This window comes from Cydia pomonella, chromosome 3, assembly GCF_033807575.1.
Source record: "Cydia pomonella isolate Wapato2018A chromosome 3, ilCydPomo1, whole genome shotgun sequence".
NCBI classification, from domain to species: Eukaryota; Metazoa; Arthropoda; class Insecta; order Lepidoptera; family Tortricidae; genus Cydia; species Cydia pomonella.
Window position 1 is genome coordinate 2006397 of NC_084705.1, and position 25540 is coordinate 2031936.

General features: G+C 37.2%; 2 protein-coding genes and 1 non-coding gene across 3 annotated transcripts in view; 2 read left to right on the top strand and 1 right to left on the bottom strand.

Annotated features, from left to right (window-relative positions):
* Positions 1–701: 701 nt before the first annotated feature.
* Positions 702–2889, bottom strand: LOC133515756 (uncharacterized). The gene has a single exon (XM_061848337.1). It carries the CDS (start codon positions 2300–2302, stop codon positions 1736–1738), a length of 567 nt encoding a protein of 188 aa, XP_061704321.1. The 5' UTR covers positions 2303–2889; the 3' UTR covers positions 702–1735.
* Positions 2890–3140: 251 nt separating this feature from the next.
* LOC133515755 (BTB/POZ domain-containing protein 17-like) overlaps positions 3141–25540 on the top strand; it is a 38351-nt gene continuing 15951 nt past the window's right edge. The window contains exons 1-10 of the mRNA XM_061848336.1: positions 3141–3382; positions 5516–5656; positions 6601–6698; positions 8448–8529; positions 10401–10520; positions 12278–12414; positions 14059–14175; positions 16314–16426; positions 19094–19250; positions 20126–20243. Coding sequence (XP_061704320.1) covers positions 3296–3382; positions 5516–5656; positions 6601–6698; positions 8448–8529; positions 10401–10520; positions 12278–12414; positions 14059–14175; positions 16314–16426; positions 19094–19250; positions 20126–20243 — 1170 coding nt within the window. The 5' untranslated portion in view covers positions 3141–3295. The remainder of the gene's footprint in view (positions 3383–5515; positions 5657–6600; positions 6699–8447; positions 8530–10400; positions 10521–12277; positions 12415–14058; positions 14176–16313; positions 16427–19093; positions 19251–20125; positions 20244–25540) is intronic.
* On the top strand, positions 7352–7544 carry LOC133516710 (U2 spliceosomal RNA). The gene has a single exon (XR_009799266.1). It is a non-coding gene; the product is annotated as a U2 spliceosomal RNA (small nuclear RNA).

Below are 25540 nucleotides of genomic sequence, written 5' to 3' on the forward strand. Positions count from 1 at the left end.
AGTTGGCTTGCCAGACTATATTTTACATTGGATTGGATCCTGCCAAGTGATTATATGCTCTTTACCTGCCACTTGCTTTAATACATTTTTCACGCTTATTGCACTTTTCCTGCTAAGGCATTTTCCTTCCACTTTCTCCTTTCTTCCGCCGGTTTACTGTACATATGTATAAAGCGGACGGTACTATACTACCTATTTTGACCCAACGAAGTTTTGTTTTATATCCACATTGATTGGTGTGGCAAACAAGTATACGGCCCGGCTATCAATAGTAAGCGACCACCCTGGCTACCTTAGCCAGGGGTTACATGTGTGTTACCAATTCTAAACTTTTTATTACATCACATCTTGTTTTGTATATGTTACAGGATTATGCAACAATAGTAACTTGTGGGGTTATTCCCACTAGTTACCGCCAAGTTGTTACCAGTGGTAACTACTGGGAATTTTTTCCCACTGGTGGGTTTTTTTCCCAGTAGTTACCAGTGGTAAAGGGTGGGAAAAAAATTCCCAGTAGTTACCACTGGTAACAACTTGGTGGTAACTAGTGGGAATAACACTAACTTGTGTAAGCGAGACAAGTTCTTAGGGTTAATGCTCTGTTTCAGACCTCTTGCTCTTTCCTTTTATCTTATCACATACTTGGTGCATGCATTGATCATTACAACTGTGTTACAACTACTTACAAAGGAGTAAAACAATTTAAAAGTTCAAAATTGTTTATTAACTTAATATTACATACTTCAGTCTTTTAAAATATTAGTGTTGAAAAAATATTGAAACAATGTAAAAAGCCAAAAATATATTTGAAATACACTTTTGGAAAAGAGATCAAATCCTCTTCAATTTACTAAGGAACTCAATTATTATGCAACATATGTTAGTTATAGCAAAAAAATATCTACTTATAATTATGTACAAGATTAAGCACAAATTTTATTGTAAGGAAGTAAAGTAGTACATATTTTTAGGGTTCCGTAGCCAAATGGCAAAAAACGGAACCCTTATAGATTCGTCATGTCCGTCTGTCTGTCCGATTATGTCACAGCCCCTTTTTTCCGAAACTATAAGAGCTATACTGTTCAAACTTGGTGAGTAGATGTATTCCATGAACCGCATTAAGATTTTCACACAAACATAGAAAAAAAAAACAATAAATTTTGGGGGTTCCCCATACTTAGAACTGAAACTCAAAAAATCTTTTTTCATCAAACCCATACGTGTGGGGTATCTATGGATAGGTCTTTAAAAATGATATTGAGGTTTCTAATATCATTTTTTTCTAAACTGAATAGAAACACTATTAGTGGTACTATAATTTGATATTTAGTGGAACATGCAGGAAATGGGGAGTATCTAGCTCAAAATGGGGAGTTTTTTAGCTAGATTAAGCAATACATGTAAATCTTGTAAATAATTGTATATAACTGTATTCGCATGTACATGTACTTATCGCAAATAAAAATAATCTGAATCTTAATCAGAATCTTAAAAGTTGATTCACCCAAATACAATCTATTGATATAGCATGTGTGTCTAAAATATGTACGAATTCTATTATAACTTGTGCTATGTTTTTACAATACAATATTAATAAAATTCCCCAAAAAAGTTTCCATGAAAATTAAATACCCAACGCCAACCTAACTGTCATGTTAATGGAATAACTGCTATATATGAAAGAGGTTCATTTGTACATAGTTAAAATATACATAAAATATAAGTAGTTAAGTAATCAACATAGATTAAGGCATTTGCTTCCATAATATCTGTAATGTCTTTTATTCGCTTGACTAAGTAATTTGACATTATTTTCCTGTAACCATTCATCTGAGCCATCACAGCAATCGCAAATTCCGTCGTTGACCTTACTGGAAGGGACAGAATTGGGAGCAACCCTCTTATTACTGCTCTGGTTATCACAATAAAATGTGCCATTCACACAGGCATTAGTACTAGGTTCGTCACTGGAATCATCACAGTCACAGTAGTCATCATTCACTTGCTCAAATGGAATATACTGATCTGATTTCAAACATTTAAAATCTCCCTTCGCATCAGGCCTGTACTGCAGCATTGTGTAGTAAAGCACACCCTTAATGACTCCATGGTTATTTATGTATTTGTCAGATTCTGGTCGCACGTGCACTATGTTTTCTATATCCGCGACGTGAACTGGAATCACTCTGTCACCACTACTAGCCGAAGTAATGGATAGAAAGAAATATAGTTGATAAAGAATAAAACTGATTACCATACAAATAGTCAAGGTAATAATGTTCTTTTTCTTCCTTAAACCCATGACTATGTACACTTTATGGTTTTATTATTGGCGAGGAAACCAGTAACATGTTCTTGCTAAGCAAATATGTGGATTTTATTGAAAATTGAAAAAGAAAAATAATAATATCCCGGCTGTACTTGCATTTATATGCCAGTGTCAAATCAAGTGTCAAACTCAAATAAGAAAAATCTAATCAAACCATGATAAGATAATGCGTTTTGTTTACTCCACGTAGATAACGGTGACGTCGATGATGATGACAAAAAAATGAAAATGACAATGATATGATGAAGAAAATGTTCATTTAATGCCAATAAGCTGCTTTACATTACGACTAATTACTGACTGTAAATTACTTCGAATCCTTGATATATTTTAACAACATCATAACATTAATAATAATAACATAACATTAACATTTTTTTTATGTATTTTAAGTTCCAAATTCCATATTGTGGTAATATAACACGAAAATTTAATTTCGTTATCTGCCTCTCTATCAGGCAGGGAACGATAGATAGGCAGATAACAAGATTTCGTGTTTCCCTGTACGCCCTCAGTTTCATGTTTCATGTGAATAAGCGTTTAGTTTCGTACCATCGCAATGTCAATTTAAAAAACCTTGAGGTGTTTTACATGTGCTTAAATCTACCTGAGACTCCCAAAAAGGCCAACAAAAATAAAAATAAAAATAAAGTGAACTGTCTTTAAAAAGTGACAAACTGGGTGGAAAATTTTGTTAAGTATTTATATTTTATACGTGAAACGGGTTTCATTCTCGACTAATACTCTTTCTAACTGTTGTTTTGAAACAAAATTGAATCAATACGTGCTTGCAGTTACGAATATTTTTAAGAACGCCTTAGTTTTGACATTTGTTTTTGACTTGTGTGGCTTTTGTGATCTGAATTATTATGCCTAAATTAAGCATTAATTTAATCCTAAACTAAATGATTACAGTGAAAGGAGATCAAAATTTTAACAATTTCGTTAAATAGTGCGGAAGCCAAAATGAGTTTCCTCACTGTGGACCGCCAGACTCCGTCTACAAGTGCGGAAAAAGAGTCTGAAGAAACTGAGAAGAATGAAGATCTCGAGGTAAATTTTATAATGTTTCTCGATGTAAATTTAGTACAGCATCTGAGGTATCTTATGGTTGTTTCATAATGCCGTTTTTCTAATGCTCTTATCAATTAATACTCTTATATGGAAACATTTGGTTACGTTAATGATCCAAGGACAGATTTCAAATTCACATACTACATTTTAACGTTTCTTGTAGTCAGCTTATCTCTGTAGTTAGTTGTACCTATATCTAGTTATATATGTAATCCGCTTCTTATTATCATTTTCCGAACTTATTCAGCATATAGATTATCTTAACAACAGCAACATATTTCTTCTCCCTTTTAAATTATGGAATGGAAAATTGTCATAGCAACTTACAAAAAGTACTTAGTGAAATCCCACCAAAAACATTAACAGACCTAATGAGATACTTAAAAACAAAATATAAAACAAGCTCAAACTGAATTATAAATTATTACAACATAATATTGTACAGAAACAGTAGATTAAAATAAAATGAATACAGAAATAAAATAAAAATACCCCACAAACTATTAGCCCCGTCAAAAATTAACTTTTAAGCCCCGAAGTGTTCCCTACCTGGCCCAAACGTTCCAAATATGCTAGCTGCGTTGCCACGCTGAATGGCTAAGGATATTTGTTGGACCAGATAAGATCCAGCCCGGGGGTTTCTTCTCCTGTACTTTAAAAAATGGCATACTTTACAGAATGGTCTTTACTTTAATAGATCAAAAATTTTCACAATACGGCCCATTTCTGCTTGGATGCTTTTACAAAAAGATGCAACGTAGGTAAGAGCCGCCATCATGAAGCATTGGAGTTTTCATTGCACAGTAAGATTATAGTGAGCTATGGAGTCCATTAAAATGACAGCCACACTCATTCAGTAACTTTGACATATTTACCACTGCAATAATTTAGTGCAATGTCATCTATTATTTGAAAAGTATGTTTGTAGACAACAAGTTCATAATAGTGACATTATCTATGAAAAGGGAACTTATTTTCGGTGGCGCTTACGCCATTTCAATGATGCTCCCATATTATAAACAACACCGCGCTACGCAGTGCGCCATAAGCACCATCGACAATAAGGTCCCTTTTCATAGATAATGTCACAATTATCTTTTATGAAATGCAGCTTCATACCTACAATCGGTTACATTGCAACAATATATATCAATGCATTATTATTAACTCGGTGATTGGCTTTTCATACAGGGGCTACCAGGCCAAATTTACTGTTTTTACATCACTATAGCATTCTTGAATGTTGTATAAACAATTAAGTTATGTACACAATATTTTAGCTTGGTAATTGTTTTTTAATTAGTTCTACTGATATTTCAAAAACATACCATATCACGACTTAAAAAATTATTTCATGAACCCTATTCTTGAGTTAAAATCCCTATTAACTCCCTTATTGTGCAACATTCAGGCATGAAACTTTAACCAAAAGTGAATAATGATGTATGCTTCATTTACGTCTACCGATTTTTCAATTATTTCAATAGTTTTGGACAAATCTATACTATTCAACTTGCGCTGCAACAACTGCGCAGGCGACGAGGGGCAGTCACTGCTTGGCCGTTGGACAGGGTTTCTGTGTCACTTAACGCAATGCACGCGCTATTATTTTCTGTCCGATCTTGACATGTGAAAGTTATGATCTATCACATACACTGTTTATTTAAGTTTAAAGCGAGTAAACTTTTATTGAGTAAAGGGAAGCAATTTATTTGTTTGTGTTATGGGTAGTCATAAAAAACATCCATGACTGAGGAACAAATAAGTATGCTCATCACAAAAATAAATGATGATGATGTTTGACGATCTTTTTGTGAAATTCTTATTATTAAGTTTACCATATCTATAATAGTTCAATGTTTTTTTTAGAACAAAAATAACTGCATCAATAAATTGCTCTGATATTTAGATTAAGATGATATTTGTAAAATTTGACGATTTAAAAGTGCTTGTTGCTAGGCCTATTGGAATAAAGAATATTTTGACTTTGACTTTGACTAAATGCTCTTACCGGGATTCAAACCCAGGACCATCAGCTTCATAGGCAGGGTCACTACCAGAACCATATCAAAATCTCAAATCATTTAAAAATTGGTTATAATATTTTTCCAGGTGGACAATTCATCCAGTGTGCTGCTTAAGATTGCCACCCTGTATGCCGAGCAGCTGATGAGCGACCTGGTGCTGGAGGTCGGAGGAGTAGCCTATCCAGCACACCGGCTTATACTCTGCGCCAGCAGTGAGGTGTTCCAGGTATGGAATGATTAGGTGATTTAACACTAAGAATGATAGTCAAAAAATAAAATGACCACCGCGGTTTCTACTAGAGTTTATTAAATAACCAAAAAAAATAGGTTGGCAGTTCGGATCCGGACCACAGGCCGCCATTTGGTGACCCCTGGCCTATGTTTTAATTTATTGCTCATGTGACAGGCCACACCAAGTATAAAACTGTTTATTTGTATAAACAAGTGAAGTTAACAAGGCCCTCTTATGAGCATAATGTCATGGCAAGGTGCAGAGGTACTGGTTTACAGTGGGAATCTGAAAGCTTACAAATGATGACCAGAGATTGGAATGGTATAATTACTAGCCTAGATCTCTAAGAATCTAATCAAAACAGACAGTGATTTGAATTATGAACAATATCATAAGGTTGATTTTTTTAAGGATATCCATCAAAGGACAAAAATACACCAAGACACACCGTAACACCACAAAACAATCCATGAAACTATCCATAAGTGCATAGCAGCTATAACAGTTTCAACTTCAGCTATATTAGAGTGTTTCTATTTAGCAATTTTTTTATGTGACCTATTTTGCCACTTTTGTATTATTTCTAGTCAGGATCGCGAGCCCATTTTCATCCTTATAGGAGAATAAAAGTGTCCCAAAATTTCCATACATTTTTCAAACTTTCTTTTTTGTTGCCGCCATACAAAGTGTATGGGGAAATGGTATCACAGTAGGAAAAAACTGGGACATTTTTTTATCCCTTTAGTATCGAAAGAGCTCGTGATTCTTTGTAGACATAAAAAAATTATATGAAAAAATACAAAATGAATGAAAGTGGCATTTTTTCAAAGAAACCGCTCATTAATCCGTAAACTCTAACCACTGTAATATCAAATCCGAAGAAAAATTACTTCTTCCTCAGACATCTGCAGCTGACTGATAATTATTGATGGTTCCAGGTGATGCTGATGAACCGCGAGTGGAGCGAGTGGCGTGAGAGTCGCATAGTGCTGCAGGAGACACCTCAGGCCTCAGCCGTCTTCCCACACTTTCTGAAGTAAGTTTTTCTGAATAATTTTGTTTGTAGAAAAACACTGCGCTCAAGAACTCGCCATGTTGATGTTGGCTGACTGCTAGGCTGAAATGGGACTGGGCAGGTCAAGTCTGCCGCATGCATCCAAACAGGTGGGCTAGTGTAGGTACCAAGTGGATGCCAGAAGATGGGCGCAGACGCGGTAGGCCCAGAAGGAAATGGCGGGACGACCTGGACACCTTTCTCAAAAACCGGCCGGAAGAGGCGCTAGATCGGGAGTCGTGGAGATCAAGGGGAGGAGGCCTTTGCCCAGCAGTGGGACTCTAAAACAGGCTAGTAAAAAAAAACATGTTTATAAAGATATTATTATTTATTATAGAACAGCTAGAGTGTTTGTTTTGTAAGGGTGTCTTTCGACCAGAGATGTGCTATGCTATGTTTTCATACATTTGAAAAGTAGCTGTAGCTGCTTTTCAACTTTTGTGAAAACATAGCATAGCAAGCATAGCACATCATAGGTCGAAGTCAAAGCGATCACGAATCACGACAGTAGCTTCGGACATGTAGTTTCCCAATTCCCCGCTAGATGTCGCTGTACCGGCGCAATAGTAAGGCTACATCGCGGTGTTAAGATTTTTCCCGGTTTAATCGGGTCTCTTGGTTAACTTAGATCAGTTATCGCTTCTCGGCCTTTTGGCTAAGATCAAAGTGTAGTATCTGTTCTTTTCAGCTTAATATCTGAAAGTTCCCTCACTGAGGGACCAGTATATTAAACTGATTTTTGTAAACCGACGGGATGTTCGGGGCTCGCTCCACTCCCGTCACGGGTCGGCCCGGCATTGCAGTGCCGCCGGGATCGGCCCAATAAATAACTGAAAATGCGATACAGGTTCGTGTTCTTCTCTCCCTCACTGAGCGTAAGCGTGATGTGCGTGCTAGGGACCGCGGATAACATGTTTTTGGATTTAAGTTTTTTTTCATTTTCATTTTTTTAGTAAAAAGAGTAATCGCTGAGTTCCCTCAAACAATATTGCCAATTTTTACAAGCAATTTTCTTATTTTAACCTTTTGTGTAACATTCGTATAAAGGCCATAGTCGGGTTCCCATAGTAAATCGGCCCTTAAATCAATTTGACTCAGGGATTTTTTGTGAGTGCCTCTTATGGTGAAGGATATTTATGCTAACAATAAGTATCAACATCCTACTAGTATCGCGAGATGTAATCAAGCGATTTGCTTAAAATTTTAAAATGATGTTTTTTTCGTTAGATATGCATCGATACTCAAAAAACGAATAGCAGTTGTCATATGAAAAAATCATTGCAATCCTTCGAGCAACGCCGGCAAGGAGCCCAAGCGATATCTAACCGAACAAATCTTTCTGCAATTTTTTGCGAGGGGAATCGTGCACACAGTCACACTTCTCACTCACTACATACAAAATCCAATCTGTAATGACGACACAAATACATAGAAAATAACAAACGTCAAAGACAAATCTTGCACACCTCGGTCCTCGATCTCTTTTTGTGTACGGACGAGTCACAACATGCACCGCCTTAGGCACAGTTGTGCCTATGCTTTGGCAGAGGGGAAATAGTATGAATGCCGTCTCCCTTCCCGGTGTCGCTCAAAGGTTCAATCAGTAAATTAGGCTCTATAGTTTATAATTATAACACTTGTCTTTGGGTACTTCCACAGAAGTAGCGTGACCCTAATTGTTGTGTAAAGACCTTTTAAGAGATACTAAGTGTGTTTTTTGTTTCTTCGCAGGTATTTCTACACGGGCCAGATCCGTATATCGCACAGCACTGTCCTTCCCGTACTGTCCCTCGCTGACAAATACAATGTTAAGGTATGTTCTTATTTTACACATTTATTTACCGAACGTTGGCGAAGCCCTCCGTTTCACCTTGGACAATAATGCATCTGGATGTTCTACACTGCAGGCCGCATTTCTCAATCGATCCTCGTGGAATTTTGTGAGCAGCGGTGGCAGCATGGTTCCATTTTTATCACCTGTCACTTTCGCGCTTACATACTTGTTAGAACGTGACAGGCATGGTGACAAATGATAAAGAGCCGATCATCTTAGCCCTACAGGTTCGGTAGTTAGATATAAATTTACTCTCGTTTCGTTTTTAAAAAAATGGTAAGAATGGCAAAAGTTGGCATAAAATACTTAAGTCCCAGTGATCACCGCTGTGAGTTCGTTGTGATAATGACTCAACGTAAGTTTTTTATATTTTTTAAGCTTACCGCGAGGTCTACAGCTCACAAAACGACTAGTATTAAATTCCCTTGTACTGTGAGGTCTGTGAGCTGCGAAATTCCATGGAGAAATTATGAATGAATTCGTTGATAAAGTCAAAGAGAATTGAAATAGAGGTGGATTGTCAAAGAAAACTTTGTAGCCACAGTAAATTTACTGCCATCTTTAACACTTTTAGAGCGCCATTTGACTTTAATCCTCATTCTTTCACTGATATGTGTTCAATTTGTTAAATATCAAAAAGTGGCGCCATCTAATAGATCTTAAAGGCCAAAGGTATGGCGGCAGCGATGGCGTTATAACCTTTAGGTTGTGCCCGGTAAGTTGGCGCACTTTTACGGCTGATGGTACCTAAACGAGTTACTATCAAACGGATAATGTAATAAAATACTGCAATCAAAATGATATCTAGAATTAACGAGCTTGAATATCCACTCAAACAATATTATTAATCCATTAGACCGCGAGCCAGGATCTATTTCTATGACCAATCGCCTGCCGGCTGAAAACTCGTGTAGTGGTTAACGGCTGGACGTCAGCTGCCGCTCCGTTGGTGGGTTGAGGAATGGCAGCCACCGAAATACGTAAAACAAAAAAAGATTATCATCGCCACCCGTTTGATACTTTGTCAAATGATAGTTCAGATGCTGTAGTTAATTAAAAAAATCGTCAGCCGGTTATATCGCGGTGGTAAGAACATCAGCTGGTCGCATGAACATGTTAAAAATAAGCGCTATACCTTTTATGATAGCAAAAACAAATCATGAAACGTTGCATGTAGCATTTCATCAGGCATAATCGCCCAAAAAGCCCTCAACGGATCACGCAATTTACACATTACGCATACTTTGCCGCACATAAAGTGGTAGGCGCATATTTTTTACATGTTCATTTTACAGCTGACGGTCATTCCACTGCGATAGAACCGGCTGACGGTTTTTTAAGTTTAAAACAGCATCTGACAAAGTATCAGACGGGAGGCGATGGCTGTCGAAATATGCTCCTGGCCCGCGGTCTACATGTTTTTATACCATACAAATTGTAGTTTAACCCTCCCAATTTGTACAACCAATTTGTTGATTTCGTACAAAATCAGCACGGCTGGGAAGTAAATATGCCAAGCGGAATTTCATGTTGGTATCTTTTATTTTATTACCCACGACGGAACAGAGACGGTATATGCGTTTGGGGTGAGAGGACCAATGTTGCCATTTTTCTTTAAAACGACTAGTCTGATTTTGATGCGGTTTTCAGTGGTGGGTTCATGTTTGATTGGTGCATGTTCTTAGATAGGTGTTACGGTGACAACTCACCAGAGGGCGCTGCAGTAAACATTTATTTGTGCATCCCTTTTCAACTACGTTTTAACTGTCGTGGGTTTTTTCAAAATTTTTAGTTTAGTTTTTTAATGAAACTAACAGAATTGAAAAAAAAAAAAACAACAATGGTTTCAGGATCTGGTGTCTTTGTGCTTACGCTACATGGGCTCGCACGTGGCGCAGGCGGCGCAGCGCGGGCGGCTGGTGGGCTGGATGCAGTACACCATGGCCTGCGGACACGCGCCGGTGGCCAAGGTACCCTCACATCAGGGATTGGAACCGGTTTTTTGCAAAAACCTCGAAATAACCATATATTTCGGTTTATTTTATACTCTAAATGTAGGACTCAGTTGTGTTTTCAGATAACGACTTCGTATTATTAGATTGCCTAATTAGAAATGAAGTCATTAACAAAGAACGAAAAAATACTGTTTCCGTTCCCATACAAAAATACCGGTTTCCGATCCCTGCCTCACATCCTTAAACTAATTGCAAAGGATTATTTGATAGCCTGTGGTAGCATTGGGGGGAAAAGGTTCATGCAGTGAAATGTGCTCATAAGCACTGAGCTGCAAAATCTGAATATTTTTAGAAAAATCTTGAATAATGGCGAAAGCCGGCTCCGAGCGATGAGTCCCAAGTAAAGAAGACGTAATGTTCCACAATAAGTAATGTTATGTATAAAAAATTATCGCGCATGCTTTCATAGCTTGATAAGTATCCTTTTTAGGGTCCCGTAGTCAACTAGGAACCCTTATAGTTTCGCCATGTCCGTCTGTCTGTCTGTCTGTCTGTCTGTCCGAGGCTTTGCTCCGTGGTCGTTAGTGCTAGAAAGCTGAAATTTGGCATGGATATATAAATCAATAAAGTCGACAAAGTCGTAGAATAAAATCTAAAAATTTAATTTTTTTTAGGGTAGCTCCCCTACACGTAAAGTGGGGGTGAAATTTTTTTTTCGCTTCAAACCTAGAGTGTGGGGTATCGTTGGAAAGGTCTTTCAAAACGAATAGGGGTTTTCAAGAAACATTTTTGATAAAGTGAATATATTCGGAGATAATCGCTCCGAAAGAAAAAAAAATTGTGTCCCCCCCCTCTAACTTTTGAACCATAGGTCCAAAAAATATGAAAAAAAATCGTGGAAAGAGCTGAGAAATGAAGAGCTTAAGAAAGACATTAAATGAAAACTATAGCGGACATGATCAGTTTAGCTGTTTTTGAGTTATCGCAAAAAGTTTTCCCTTCATAGTAAAAAGACTTACTTTAATTAGGTACTGATTATGCAAATTTGCCTGTTTGTTTAACTCGGGTGAAAGGTACCGTTTCATCCCTTGGTTAACAATTTACTATACTTTAAGCTCCAGTTTAGCTCATTGTGACGGAAGAGTAACTACGGAACCCTACACTGAGCGTGGCCCGACATGCTCTTGGCCGGTTTTTTTTGTTTAAATACCTGTTTAATTATCTCAATATTCAAATCCTCAGTGGCCACGAAAACAATAATGTATTGGATATACAATATAAGTATACAATACAATATGTATAAACAATATGCAAAGGGCTTATAATAATTTATTTTACTCAAATAAGTGACACAGCATCAACTACAAAATAAAAAGAGAATACAAGGAAACAAAAAGAAAACTACAAATAAAAACAAAAGACAAATTAAACATTAGATTTGGGTGACGACATAACAGCGTGGCTCCGAGGCGGAGTAGGATTCGGCAGGTTTTTTTTTTTATACTACGTCGGTGGCAAACTAACATACGGCCCGCCTGATGGTAAGCAGTCTCCGTAGCCTATGTACGCCTGCAACTCCGGAGGAGTTACATGCGCGTTGCCGACCCTAAACCCACCCCCCCTCGTTGAGCTCTGGCAACCTTACTCACCGGCAGGAACACAACACTCCCGGGTTGCCCCGGACCCGCTGTAACACCACACCCTTCGGCCAGAAGTCCGCGCTTGCGATGGTGTCCTGCAGCGGTGTATAATGTCACTGTTTTGTTCGGCAGGCATGCCAAAACTTCGTGAAATGGAACGTCGAATGGGTGTGGTCGGAGCAGGAGCTCGCAGAGCTGGAGGGCGAGGCGCTGCTGCACCTGTTGCAGCAGTCCGATCTCGTGCTGCACAACGAGATGACGCTCTATCGGTGAGTACTTCTTCGTTTTATATTATTTACTTGAAACCATTGAGGTATAGTACTTCGGTCGGCATCTCTAACAAAATGTTTCCGCACCTCAATGAAGTGCCCGCACTTCATTACGTTTAGTACGTCTCTGACTACTGGCGAGACGCCACGCATATGATAAAAATTTAAAAATTATAATTAAAATTAAAAATGCCTGTGCGTTATAAAAATGTATTCTAATAATATCAAGAAACATAATAAAAGCAATATAATAACAATCCAATGCGAAAAAACTCTTGTTTTTAACTCGTTTAGATTATTTTGAAACGTCACTTTAAACACTCGCGGAGGTACGCTATTTAATTTGGCGCATAGATTACATTTCGCAGATATAACACGTAGGTACTAATGATTACCTACCTTACTACCTACCTACCTTATTGTTTGCAGAATATATACACAATAATGACATATTTCTCTTTATCTCGTATTTTTTGTGGTATTTTTCTCATATTTAAAGGGTATACTATACTCTGTAAGCGCGATTTCATCAAAATTGGGGTGTGGTCACGCAGTGACCATGTCACCCCTGTAACAATATACAGAATTGCCTTCACTACCTATAATGTATTAAGATTATTTTAAATATAGGTTGCACATCATCCTGGCCTCGTTTGATAGTGACGATGCCAGGATGATGATATGATATGATATGATTTATTTATCTCACAATATACAATTTCACTTAAAACTACGCGTGGTAAATTCTTAGGAATTTATATTGTGATTGTCGGTTTGTCTTACTTTATATACATAGGAAAAACATGTGACAATCAATAATTCATTTAAAATGACTAAAGTTTTTAAATTTCAATTGTATAAATAAATTCACCAAGAACGGGTCGTCATTAAGGTAGAAAATATATAGTTACAGTTACAGAAATAATGTCAGCATAAGAAATAATGTCACCATTAGGGTCGTTATTAAGCTGTAAATTATAGTAAATCTTAAAATACAGATGTCGACAATATGCTTACTATTTAAATAAATCTAATTGGTAATGTCATAAAACTCTTTTATAGAATACAATGGGTTATCCAATAAAAAGTTACTCAAACGGCTTTTAAATTTTTCATTAGAGGGCTCGTCTTTTAAGTCTTGGGGTAGTCGCTCGTAGTAAGTTGGACCGATGACACGCGGGTTTTTCCCTGCAAGTGCCATGCGACGCGGGACGGTTCTAAGACGTCCTGTTGAGCGAATCACCTTGCCAGAGACGTTTACTTTCGAAAACGATGGCAAGTTGTTCCTCACAAACATTAAAACTTCGTACATATATAGTGAGTAGTGCGTCATTACTCGGTAGTTTACGAAAATGCCCCTACATGAATGTCTTGTTTTAACGCCAGCCATGGCGCGCAGGGCACGCTTTTGTAGGATTAACACTCGATTCGCATCCGTCGAGTTCCCCCACATTATTGAACCATAAGACATTTGAGAGTGAAACATGGCAAAGTAAACCGATTTTAAAGCAATTTGTGATATGAGGGGTTTCAATTTTCGTAGTACGTATACGGCACTACTCAGCTTATCACATAATTTGTCGACATGACACTTCCAGTTCAGGTTAGGATGTAGTTACTGAAGTGATTTTCAATGTATTCCAGGTTCGTAACGCGATGGCTCGAATGCCAGCGCGAGCGACTGAACACTAGCGAGCTCTCGGAGCCGGAGAAGAAGGCGCACTGGCAGTCGCTCGTGCCCGCCGTCTTCTCACACGTCAGGTACCTATTGTTGTTCTTGCTTACCACGTGTACTAAAGTTACGATGCCGCTGATCATCGTCACACACATACACACACACTCACACATACACACACACACACATGTGGCTTTAATTAGTTATTTAGCTCCTTTCTATTTAATAAAATTCAAAGTTCCTGTTACGTTAAATGTAACTTAATTAATTTTTTAGTTTAATAAATTTTTGTTTCTTTTAACCATTGTTTTGTTATTGATAATTAGCAAACCAGTAAGGAAGAGCGGTATCTCTTGACACAGGTATCTTGTATACTTAAAAAGAGACGCCGACCTGCATATTGTTAAGTTATGAAGTTACTAAATAAATTATTTTTATTTTTTATTTTATCGTTTGTCCCTTTCCATCATACCGATACGTCGGAAAGGGACAAGCGAGTATTAGCGGCATCGTAAATTTAGTACACGTTTATGAATAAGGGGTTAATATCGTAAGATCTTGTGCGAGAGCAAGTATGGCGTCGATTTACTGCTGAGGACGGGTAAGATCCCCTACCCGAGTCCCCACGCCACCATTGTGAATAGCTAACAAAGCTAAAGGAGTGCACAGGTTTTTAAAGGGTCGGCAACGCGCATGTAACACCTCTGGAGTTGCAGGCGTCCATAGATTACGGTAACTGCTTTCAATTATGTGGGCCGTATACTTGTTTGCCATGCCACCGACGTGGTATTAAAAAAAGCTATTTACAAATCAGAATCTTAAGTAAATTTCGAAACCAAAGTTGGCATCCTTAACTGTTGGATTGTTGAAAATAACTATGAAATTTATCACCTTTTTTAAATCGAGAGTGAATATAGACATCTTTTAGGTAAGCATGTTCCATCCTAGACTGCGTGCGTGCGTGCGTGCGTGCGATTGATGTCATCAGGTGAGATTGTAGTAATTTTTTTTTACACGCTTTTATTAGGTCGACCTGTATGTAACTATGTAATGGAATCTAAGGTAACTAATTTCACCATCTTCCAAGGATCCTACGATCCTGTCCCGTCCCGTCATGAAAATTGGCAGCTGTATGTAGTTCTGATGACAATACAATGATATGGTACTGTCGAACTGATCTGATGATGGAGCCGGAAGATGTGAACTGGAACTTCATGATTGAACATCGTATCATAGCTGTGTCTGGATTTGTTAGAAATATCTTGTAATGAACTTTGACCACGATTAGGTTTCAAGGTCTGATGATGAAGCCGGAAGATAGGCACTGGCATTCCAAGCGTGTCTTTCTAGAGTTTTTTAAACTATTAAATTATTTTATGTATTTATTGATACAATGGTTCAATACATTTTACATGTCAATGCTTACATTGAATATATTTTATTATTTTAATACTTCAACATATACTCATAAATTATTTGATTGGTTGGTTATCATTTGAGATATTTAGAAATTTATTTGTTTTCAGCCAGCATTGCTATCGACGAATTCACAATATTACACGCTACGTCTGTTAGCAACGTTTTAAGTTTATTAGCAAATTATCTCCCACTCTGTACCTCCAATATTTCCAGTGGGAATCAATTGTATAATTTGGCCCCTGTAACACCGAGAGACCTAGAAAACAATAGGGTTGTTTCCATCTACAAATCTTAGGGCAGAATTGTATCCCAATAAATCCTTTTGGATTATAAGAACATGTTAAACTACTTTTAGGGGACCTGTAATGACCATATTTTTGTAAATACTTAATTTAAAATATCTTTTGGCATACGTCACGTGACCAAACTCGAAACGTCATTGAAGATTCTGATGACGTCACAACTCTCGGATTGACACTGTTGACAGTTAGGCGGTAAACAAAAAATGACAAATGTCAGTTGACAGCTCGTATCTTCTACGTGTGTACGTAGTTATGTGTCAAACCGTAAACTGTGACGTCACACAATTTTCAAAAAGCGTTTTGGGCGCCAAAGCATATGTCAAAATATATTTTGTTAATTTAACATATTTAAAGCCGTTTTTAGTATAAAAGTTGAATTTTAGGGCAACTCCTAGTTAATATAGAACGTAATACAAGCGTTTCAAAAAATTGGAAACAACTCTATTAAGCAAACGTTGTAACGGTGACTTGTAATTTGCCGATTGTCCATTTTCTGTTTTCAGATTCCCCATGATGTGTCCCAACCAGCTGGCTAAGCTTCTTCTCTGTCCGCTGACTCAAGAACACAAGGATTTCTTTATGGAGCGCATGGCGATAGCTATGAGCTACCAATCTGGTAATAAAACAAACTTGACGAAAAAAAAATCCTTATCTATTCATCTATGCAATACTAGTTACATTTTAAATTTCGGTTTTTCACTCTTTGTCATGGTTAACTTCAACAAGGTCGCTTTTCAAACTGTGTTGTAGGATTTTATTTATATACAGTGTGTCCCTAGCCATGGGACAAAGCCGAAAAGTACATATGCATTAGGGTATTTAGAACCAGTGTACAAAGTATCATAACAGCCGGTGTAGCGGTTTCGAAGAAATTAACAAATTACCAATTATTCCTTTGGAGCAGCCTGTATGTGTTAGTAGCTCCTAAGGTAATATCCTCAAAGAATAGTATGGAGGACCGTGCGCGTTGGAGGGTCTGCCATCTTGTGACCTGAATCGGAACCATAAACATTTACATTTACACGACACGTGTTTTCTTGTGCATAGTAGGTTCTGCCATCTTGTGGGCTACATCGGAACAATAAACATCACATTTACGCCTCGCGCCAAAAATCTGACGGCTCCTGTGCTGCCTCCTACAGTTCATGCACGCTCCCTATAAGCTTCTAACTTTTGAAAAATGTCATCATTGTCAAATATTTCGAACAAATTATCAAAAACACTGCCAAAGATTAACACAGTATGTTTCTAAATAAAAAAATATGAACGTCAGAGCATTCCTGAGAAGTAACCCTACGTAGGATTTCAGGGTTTGTCCAATGGCTAAGGTCACCCTGTATTATATTTATTTAGTATGGCAAACCAATGTACTTGTAAAAACGGTAGGAAATTTAAATATTAGTCGTGAAGAGTCTCTATACTCTGTATCTTTAGGTATTTCAATAAAAGTAAGCAAAATCTATTCTCAAATGGCTCTTTAAGCCAGTTGAGGGTAGATGGAAAATATACATAATCAAATAATGTAGGTTAAAGTCAGGTCGTTCAGTGACAGATCCAGGCGGTTTTATATTTGGTTGGTTAACCAATAAATGTTTTAACTACCCGAAAATGTACAAATTGTTTGTTTACTTTCATTTAAGTACCTAAAGATTTCCGCAGACATTACATCTCACATCAGAATAGAATAGAATAGAATATCATTTCATCACGCATTGCAAATACCACATTTACGCAGATGACATACAGGTGTATATATCATGTAAGCCAGCCGATATCAGCAGTACCATAGAAAAACTAAATGAAGATCTCACCAGAATTGCTAGATGGGCTACAGAAAACTGCCTACTACTTAACCCCAGCAAAACAAAATATCTTGTGTTTGGCAGCAATCAGCAACTGGCCGGTGTCAGTAGTTCTGTGAGTGTTATGCTGATGAACGAACCAGTCGAGAGGGTGTATGAGGCCCGTAACTTAGGTCTCCTAATGGACTGTGGACTGCGATATGAGAAACATACCGCTGAGGCTATTAGGAGTTGCTTTTATAAACTTAAGGTGCTATATAAAATCCGTCCATATTTAAGTGAAAACCTGCGCATACAATTAGTTGAATCACTCGTCCTGTCAAAATTGAATTATGTTGATGTTGTGTTTGGGCCAAGACTTCTTGCCAAAACTAAACGACTCATACAGCGTGTTCAAAATGCCTGTGCTCGCTTCTGTTTTGATATTCCGTTGAGAGCTCACGTGACTCCGTATCTGAATAGCCATAAGATCCTTAAAATGCAACACCGCCGTAAACTTCACTTAGCTTGTTTGCTCTTTGGCGTACTGAACTATAAAACTCCTGCATATCTTTTCAAGAAGCTATCTTGCATTAAGCTCCGCGAGCGCCGTGATTGTGGAATTCATCTGTTGACGCCGCGTCATGCCTCAGCCGCTTTCCGAGGAAGTTTTAAGTATTCTGCATCCCGCTGTTGGAACAATGTTCCGCCGCCAGTGAGAAACCTGCAAAGTATTCATAGTTTTAAGACAAAGCTTAAACAGTACTTGCTCAATCACCAGCTTAACCAGGAAACCTGCAGATTGGAAACAAGTTGCCTGTAGTCAAGACTATTATTACTTACCACAATGTTTTTGCTCCTTCCGCAATGGAATCGACACCATTCCCCACACACCATCCTTATAATAGTTATTTTATTTAAGCTGATTATGCTACTATTAGTTTTTCTTTTGTTTACGTATTTTAGTCAACTTTGTTTTATGGTTTTCATGATCGAAAACGGATTGAGATTATGAGTTTCATCTTATTATTGTTTGTCAAATCTGTCACTGGATTTCATTCGTGTAGCTACCGCTGACCTGGCGCTAGTTGCGCACGCTTAATGCCGCACCACGATACGATCCGACCGGACCGGTACAGACTGCACGTTCGTTTCGTCCGTGCAATTTTATTTAGTGTTAAGTATGTTCGTCATGTTTATTTTATATATCTTTCCTTTTTTCTGTTACCTTCCGTGATTACTTCGCACTCGATGGTCTCATCGGAAGATCAGCGCTGGAAGTCGCCAGCAACATGCTGAGATGAGGCCATTTCGTGACACTTTACTCTCACTATGTTCTCTTTTATGTCTGTCTATTACTGTTTGTGTGTTTATGAATAAAACAAATTCTATTCTATTCTATTCTAAGATACAGAGTATATCGGGCCCTTTTCTGTATACCAGACGTATTTGTTTGAAAGTCTAAAAATATTTTATTTCAAAATATTAAAATTAATTTCCAGGTCAATACGAGCGCGTAGCAGAAATCCAGCAAACAGAAGCAGGTAGAATGCTGTTCACACCGCGGTTGTACACAGAAGATACTTGGGGTTCAGTTCTCGGCGTGGACAACTTCCACTCGCTTCCCTGCTATCACACACGGACCTTCATCTTTTCCAGGTTAGATACTTTAGATAGATATACATACATAAAGTATTTTCTTTGGTTTACGTTTCCTCGTACATAAATCTATATTCATTAATAATACCTTTCACGTTTCATGACTAACCGGTTTTTTTTATACTACGTCGGTGGCAGACAAGCATACGGCCCGCCTGATGGTAAGCAGTCTCCGTAGCCTATGTACGCCTGCAACTCCAGAGTATGACTTACCGGTTAAATTTCCAAACCATTTTTATATACTTGGCGCAAAACCTTTTCATTTCGGTTTCGTACGTACAGTTATTTTTAAACCGGTTTTTAGGAGAACATTTCCATTAAGTTCTTGTAAGAACAATGAAAACCGGTTTCTTCATATGTGTCTGTCTTTGTTTACGCGCCACACCACCAGGCCGGCCGGTCGTCTCGTCGCTCGTCGAATAAACCGGTTTATTTAGGTTACAATAAAGCTCTTAAAACTACGTTCTTTTTTTTTTATATACTACGTCGGTGGCAAACAAGCATACGGCCTGCCTGATGGTAAGCAGTATCCGTAGCCTATGTACGCCTGCAACTCCAGAGGAGTTACATGCGCGTTGCCGACCCTAACCCCCTCCCACCCTCGATGAGCTCTGGCAACCTTACTCACCGGCAGGAACACAACATTATAAGTAGGGTCTAGTGTTATTTGGCTGCTGTTTTCTGTAAGGTGGCGGTACTTCCTCAGTTGGGCTCTGCTCTAGATCTGGAATGACATCCACTGGCTGTGCCCTATCACACAAAGCGAGATGACATTCACAATGCCCATACCTCTCTTGTGGACGTAGTTTAAGGACGTACCCGGGTCCAAAATGCTTGTATAAAGTGCATTAATTATTTAAATGTGTGATTTTCAGTAAATCGAGCATGGGCGCGTCGTCGAGCGACCGCGTGACGGAGTGGACGGTGGACCTGTACCCCAAGGGCGTCTGGTTCAAGAAGAGCATGCTCATCGTGTGGTCCGGCACTTTTGATGTAACTATTAAGTATATACAGGCCTAAAGGTATAGTTGTTAGCTTTGTAGCTGGCCCGCAACGGCTTATCCTTTGTCTATTGTGAACTAAAACCGCGCGTGCCACTTACCTGCAAAAAAGGGCCGGGTAACTTTAAGCGGTTATTTAATATTTTTTTGCAGGTAGTGGCACGCGCGGTTTTAGTTAACAATAGACAAAGGATAAGCCGTTGCGGTCCAGCTACAAAGCTAACAACTATACCTTTAGGCCGAATTACACCAAGCACTAGCAAGAAAATGATGTTTTGTAATGGCTGTCCCCTCAGATCATTGTCTTTTCATATCCGTTCAAGCAAATTTACTACGATACAAGTATACATATCAAAGATACATTGATTGAGTAAGATGCGTAAAATCTAAGACAATTTCATGCTTTTAATTTGACAGGTAAACGAGATGGCGCTGTACAGCTCCATACATTTTGCGTATGAAAGGTAGACGCAAGGAACAAAATCTCCATACACCAAAAAGTGCCCGATAAAAAACCAAAAAATCTAATCATAGATAGCGCACTTCACTCCGTCAATAACTCCTAGGTTCTAAGCTACTGTAGCGCTACTCTGGAGAGATTTGGAACTATTATTTATAGCTGACAGCTGGACACTTTTGCAACAGTTCTGCCTAAGGAGATTCCGTTCCTTGCCTCTACCTTCCATAATTTTGCGATAACTCTGTCAGCGCCATCTGTTTTGGATGTCAAACTAAAGGGCACGTTTTTTTTCTTAGAGTTTACCTCTCTATTACAATCAATTCTCTTTACACGATCGACAAGCATCCATAACAACAGCGTGTAAACGGGGGTGTACGCCTTGGTTTGCGGTTTTTGAACACAGATCAAAGGAATACAATAACGTAATGGGATGTCCCTGAAGTAGAGACAAATTTATTTTCATAAAATGTAATATGAGGTAAACGATAAAAGTTATAATTTTGGTTGCAAGTTGCAGAAAAATTAATTAAATTATTAGATTGATATCGCTTTTGCGCCCACAACCTCTTAAAAATATTTTTTTCTTAAATTGTTCGCGGCCCGTCACCTTACGGCTTTTCACGATTTTGCAGCCACGCCTTTGGCCGTACAAAATGTTTTGTCAAAAAAAAAAGCTTTTGATACAATTTTTTGGTTCTATGTCACATCTATATGACTGAATGGAAATTAATGAATAGTTGTATGGAAATATTGCCTTCATGAACATCATTGGGGTTCGCCGGAACATTGGTTCAATAAACGCTGATAGTGTAGGAAATGTAGCAAGTTGTTGTATGGAGACCCATGCATTAATTTCTCAGTCTATGAAATTTTGCTTGGTTATTGTATAGTATAAGCCGAAACTAACATATAAATAAACAACAAAAACACTCCTAAGTTAGGTATTTATAGGTAAAAATATAAATATGTTCATATGTTTAACTGAGTAATTCCTCTGTCCAAAATTATTTTACCAAATAAGTTATTTGTATCAGTATGTCATACTAGAAAAAAATCTAAAAAAATTGTCAAACATGAGATATTTTTTAATGATAATTCCTTTTTTTGACGCTCAGTTTCATCGGAAAATTGCTCTGTCATTTTTTTTCTTCTTATATTATGTTAGAATTTAATTTGGCGTAGTGGGTAAGAAAATCCAAAAAAACTACATACCCAAATTTATGTATTTTACAACTATTAAAAACTGAGGGTGGAAAATTTCTCAGTTAGTATTCTTTTTACATATATACTTAGTAGTCACTTATAAACTTAAATCCAAAATATCCAAAAGAAATATCATCCAGAACACCGACATTTTTGAAGCGAACATAAATCCATCCCGCGGTTACGCAATAATATACCGTCTTCCTTTAGCAGGTAAGTGCAGATTAGCGTCCTTGTGCTACTAGTACGACCCGAGCGCGTGACCCGCAGCCCGCACTTAAGAAGGGAGTTGTCGTTGTCACTGGTGTGTGAGTGTAAGTCTTTACACTACAGTTAGTGATTTTTGCGTTTTATTTGTACCGAATAATATTATACTTACGCAGTTTTATATAACTTTGATTGGAATAATATCACGCTAAAGACGTTAATAACAACTAGGTAGTAGGTACTAGAATTTTTGCCACGTAATAAAGATTTTCGACATCTCTTCTAATTACCTAAAACTGGTATGGATATGTTCTGCGTTGTCTCCAGAATACGAATTGACTGGTTTTAGTTTATGAAGAGGGGGACGGGTCGAAAAAAAGGGGGGAAGAGATGGTGCTCGAATATCATTGATTTTTATTCACATATTGAGTCCTATGGGACCGATCGGTTCGTGTGAGGTGTCGTTTGAAAGATAATTAAACGTTCTATTATTGTTTCTTAATAACCGTAGTCATAACTGTAGTCGTTTACAAAATATTTGAAAATATATGCTTTTTTACCATGCATGGATGGCATAAGTACCGATAAAACATGCTTCTAACTCAATAAATTATAACTTTACCGCAATTAATATTATTACAAAATATACAGTAAATTTCATTCGCTTTCTTAATATATAAGTTTTATTGGTATATGATATTATATAACGAAGTAATGATGAATTTTGTTCAGCATGGGTCACTACGCACCGTTACAAAAATGGCGGCCGACCGTCGTCGCCTTTTCAATATTTCTCGGGTTCTATTTTACTGATCACTTCATTCGAGGTGTCGTTTGACAGAATATTAAGCATACTATTATTGTTTTTCAATAACTATAGTTATAACTGTCCTCGCTTACCAAAATAATTGTAAACATGTTTTTTCCTTGCATGGATAGCATAACTACTGCTAAAGCATGCTTTAAAACTCATTAAATTATTACTTTACCGTAATTAATTTTATTACGAAATATATGGAAAATTTTATGATATTCCCAAACATATAAGTTTATTTTGGTATATGATATTACAGAACCAATTAATGATGAATGTTGTTCAGCACGAGTCACTGTGCACCTTCATACATCCCAACAAACAATTTATCACCCTTGGCACCAATTTATCACCTAAAGACGTAAGACGGCTCTAGAATAGCTATATAGTCTTAGCCTACAGGCTTTGGTGACATAAAAATGTTTAAGAGGCTCATCTAAAGCTTTAAGTAGCTGTTTTGGCCGCTGTAATGAATGTTAAACAGCTAGTGTTATAGTTCAAAGTGAATTATGCAACCTTAACATCTATATGAGTAATGAGCAGCTGCAGTTTACACATAAGGTTCTAAACAGGCGATTAAAGGTCTTTTATAGCTCTTTGTATTGCAATCGCTACTTTAACTCTCTAATATTTTATGACTTACCGTCGAACAGAGAAGTTGAGCCGCTATTATAGATCAGCAGCAGCAGCAGTCGCAGGTGAGCGTTATTTAATACCTTAGTACATCTTATACTGTTATTAGAATCTTACTTACAAGCTAAAGCCTACAGCACCATGTTAAGGTGACCAATTAAACAATAAGCAAAACAAAAACTATAAGTTAGAACGTCAAATGCTAAATAAAAATTGTTAGTAGTACTCATAATTGACCTAATGTTGATATGACTATACTTAAAACCGAATTTCACGGATATTGTTTAATTATTCTTAAATTAAATGCGGTGCACCACAAATAAAAATAAATTAAATTTAGATAAATTTGCAAAGGATCAGAGGCTATTAAATTTTTTGTTAATAATACATATATTGACAGTGAAATTAATTTCGCCCTCATAAAACCGCAGATAAAGCCGGCATAAATGCACTTATATTTTTTCGCCATTTAAATTTACTTCATGTTGTCATATAGTAAGCTTACGAATAATAATCCAAAATGCAAACATCTGCAACCAAATTGATTGTTCCAAATGTTGACTATAAATGCAAATATACCATCTAAAGCTGAAAGTATCATCTTTATGAAACTATACAACTACCTACACAAATTGTTAGTAGTCACTTATTTGGCACCCTGGAGCGTACGGCGACAAATATCACTATGAACCTCACAAGCCTCAGATATTGAAGGCGATTTTAAATTAATCTTAACAGCGGAGTGTAACATTTTATGTGTAGACGCGAGTTAAATAAGGACACAAGACACAGATATTCAGTACTTTACGTGTAGTCGTCTTGCAATCATGAAGCTACGGATTTAATGAAGTCATGAAACTAGAACTTTTTGTGAAAACATAAGTTACCTGTGATAAAAAGCAAAAAAGACTGATTAATTACTAAAAGTACTCTACAAAACCACCAATTTTATCGATATACTACAGCACCTCACATTTGGGAACAGTATTAATGTACTGTCAAACAATAATAGAATGCTGCTGGTCTACCGATGGACCCGCCGCGTCGTTTGTACTTGCTTGACGAAATTAGTCCTGACATATATGTTTATAGTTGTATGGTAACAAAATCTAAAAGTAATTTTAGAAACCTAATAAATATTTTTCATTCTGAAAACTTACAGCCTTGAAATCTGATAAAATATTCCGTATATTTTGTAGTTAAATTTATTGCGGTAAAATATCATACACCAATAAAACTTATTATTTATTATTATTATTTATTATTATTGAGTTAGAAGCATGTTTTATCAGTACTTATGCCATCCATGCACGGAAAAAAATCATACGTTTTCAAATATTTTGTAAACGACTGCAGTTATGACAACGGTTGTTAGTAAACAATAATAGTACGTCTAATGTTCTTTCAAACAACATATCTTACGAATTGATTAGTAAAATGGAACACAAGTAATAACGAAATGTCGACGACGGTCGGCCGCCCTTTATGTGATGGTGCGAAGTGACCCATACTGAATAAAATTCATCATTATTTGGTTGTGTAATATCATACACCAATACAACTTATTATATTTGGAAAGCGAAATTTACCGTATATTTTGTAAAAACATTGCGGTAAACGTGTAATTTATTGAGTTAGAAGCATGTTTTTTAGTACTTATGCTATCCATGCATGATAAAAAATCATATATTTTCAAATATTTTGTAAACGACTACAGTTATGACTACGGTTATTAAGAAACAATAATAGTACGTTTAATTATCTTTCAAACGACACCTCACACGAACTGATCAGTCCCATAGCGCTCAAGATGTAAACAAATATCAATAATGGGCAGCCGCCATCTGTCCCCCCCTTTATTTCGACCCGTCCCCCCCTTCTATAAACTAAAACTGGTCAATTCGTATTCTGGAGATAACGAGGAACACATCCATACTGTTATGGATTTAAATACCTAAAACTGTTTTTAGGT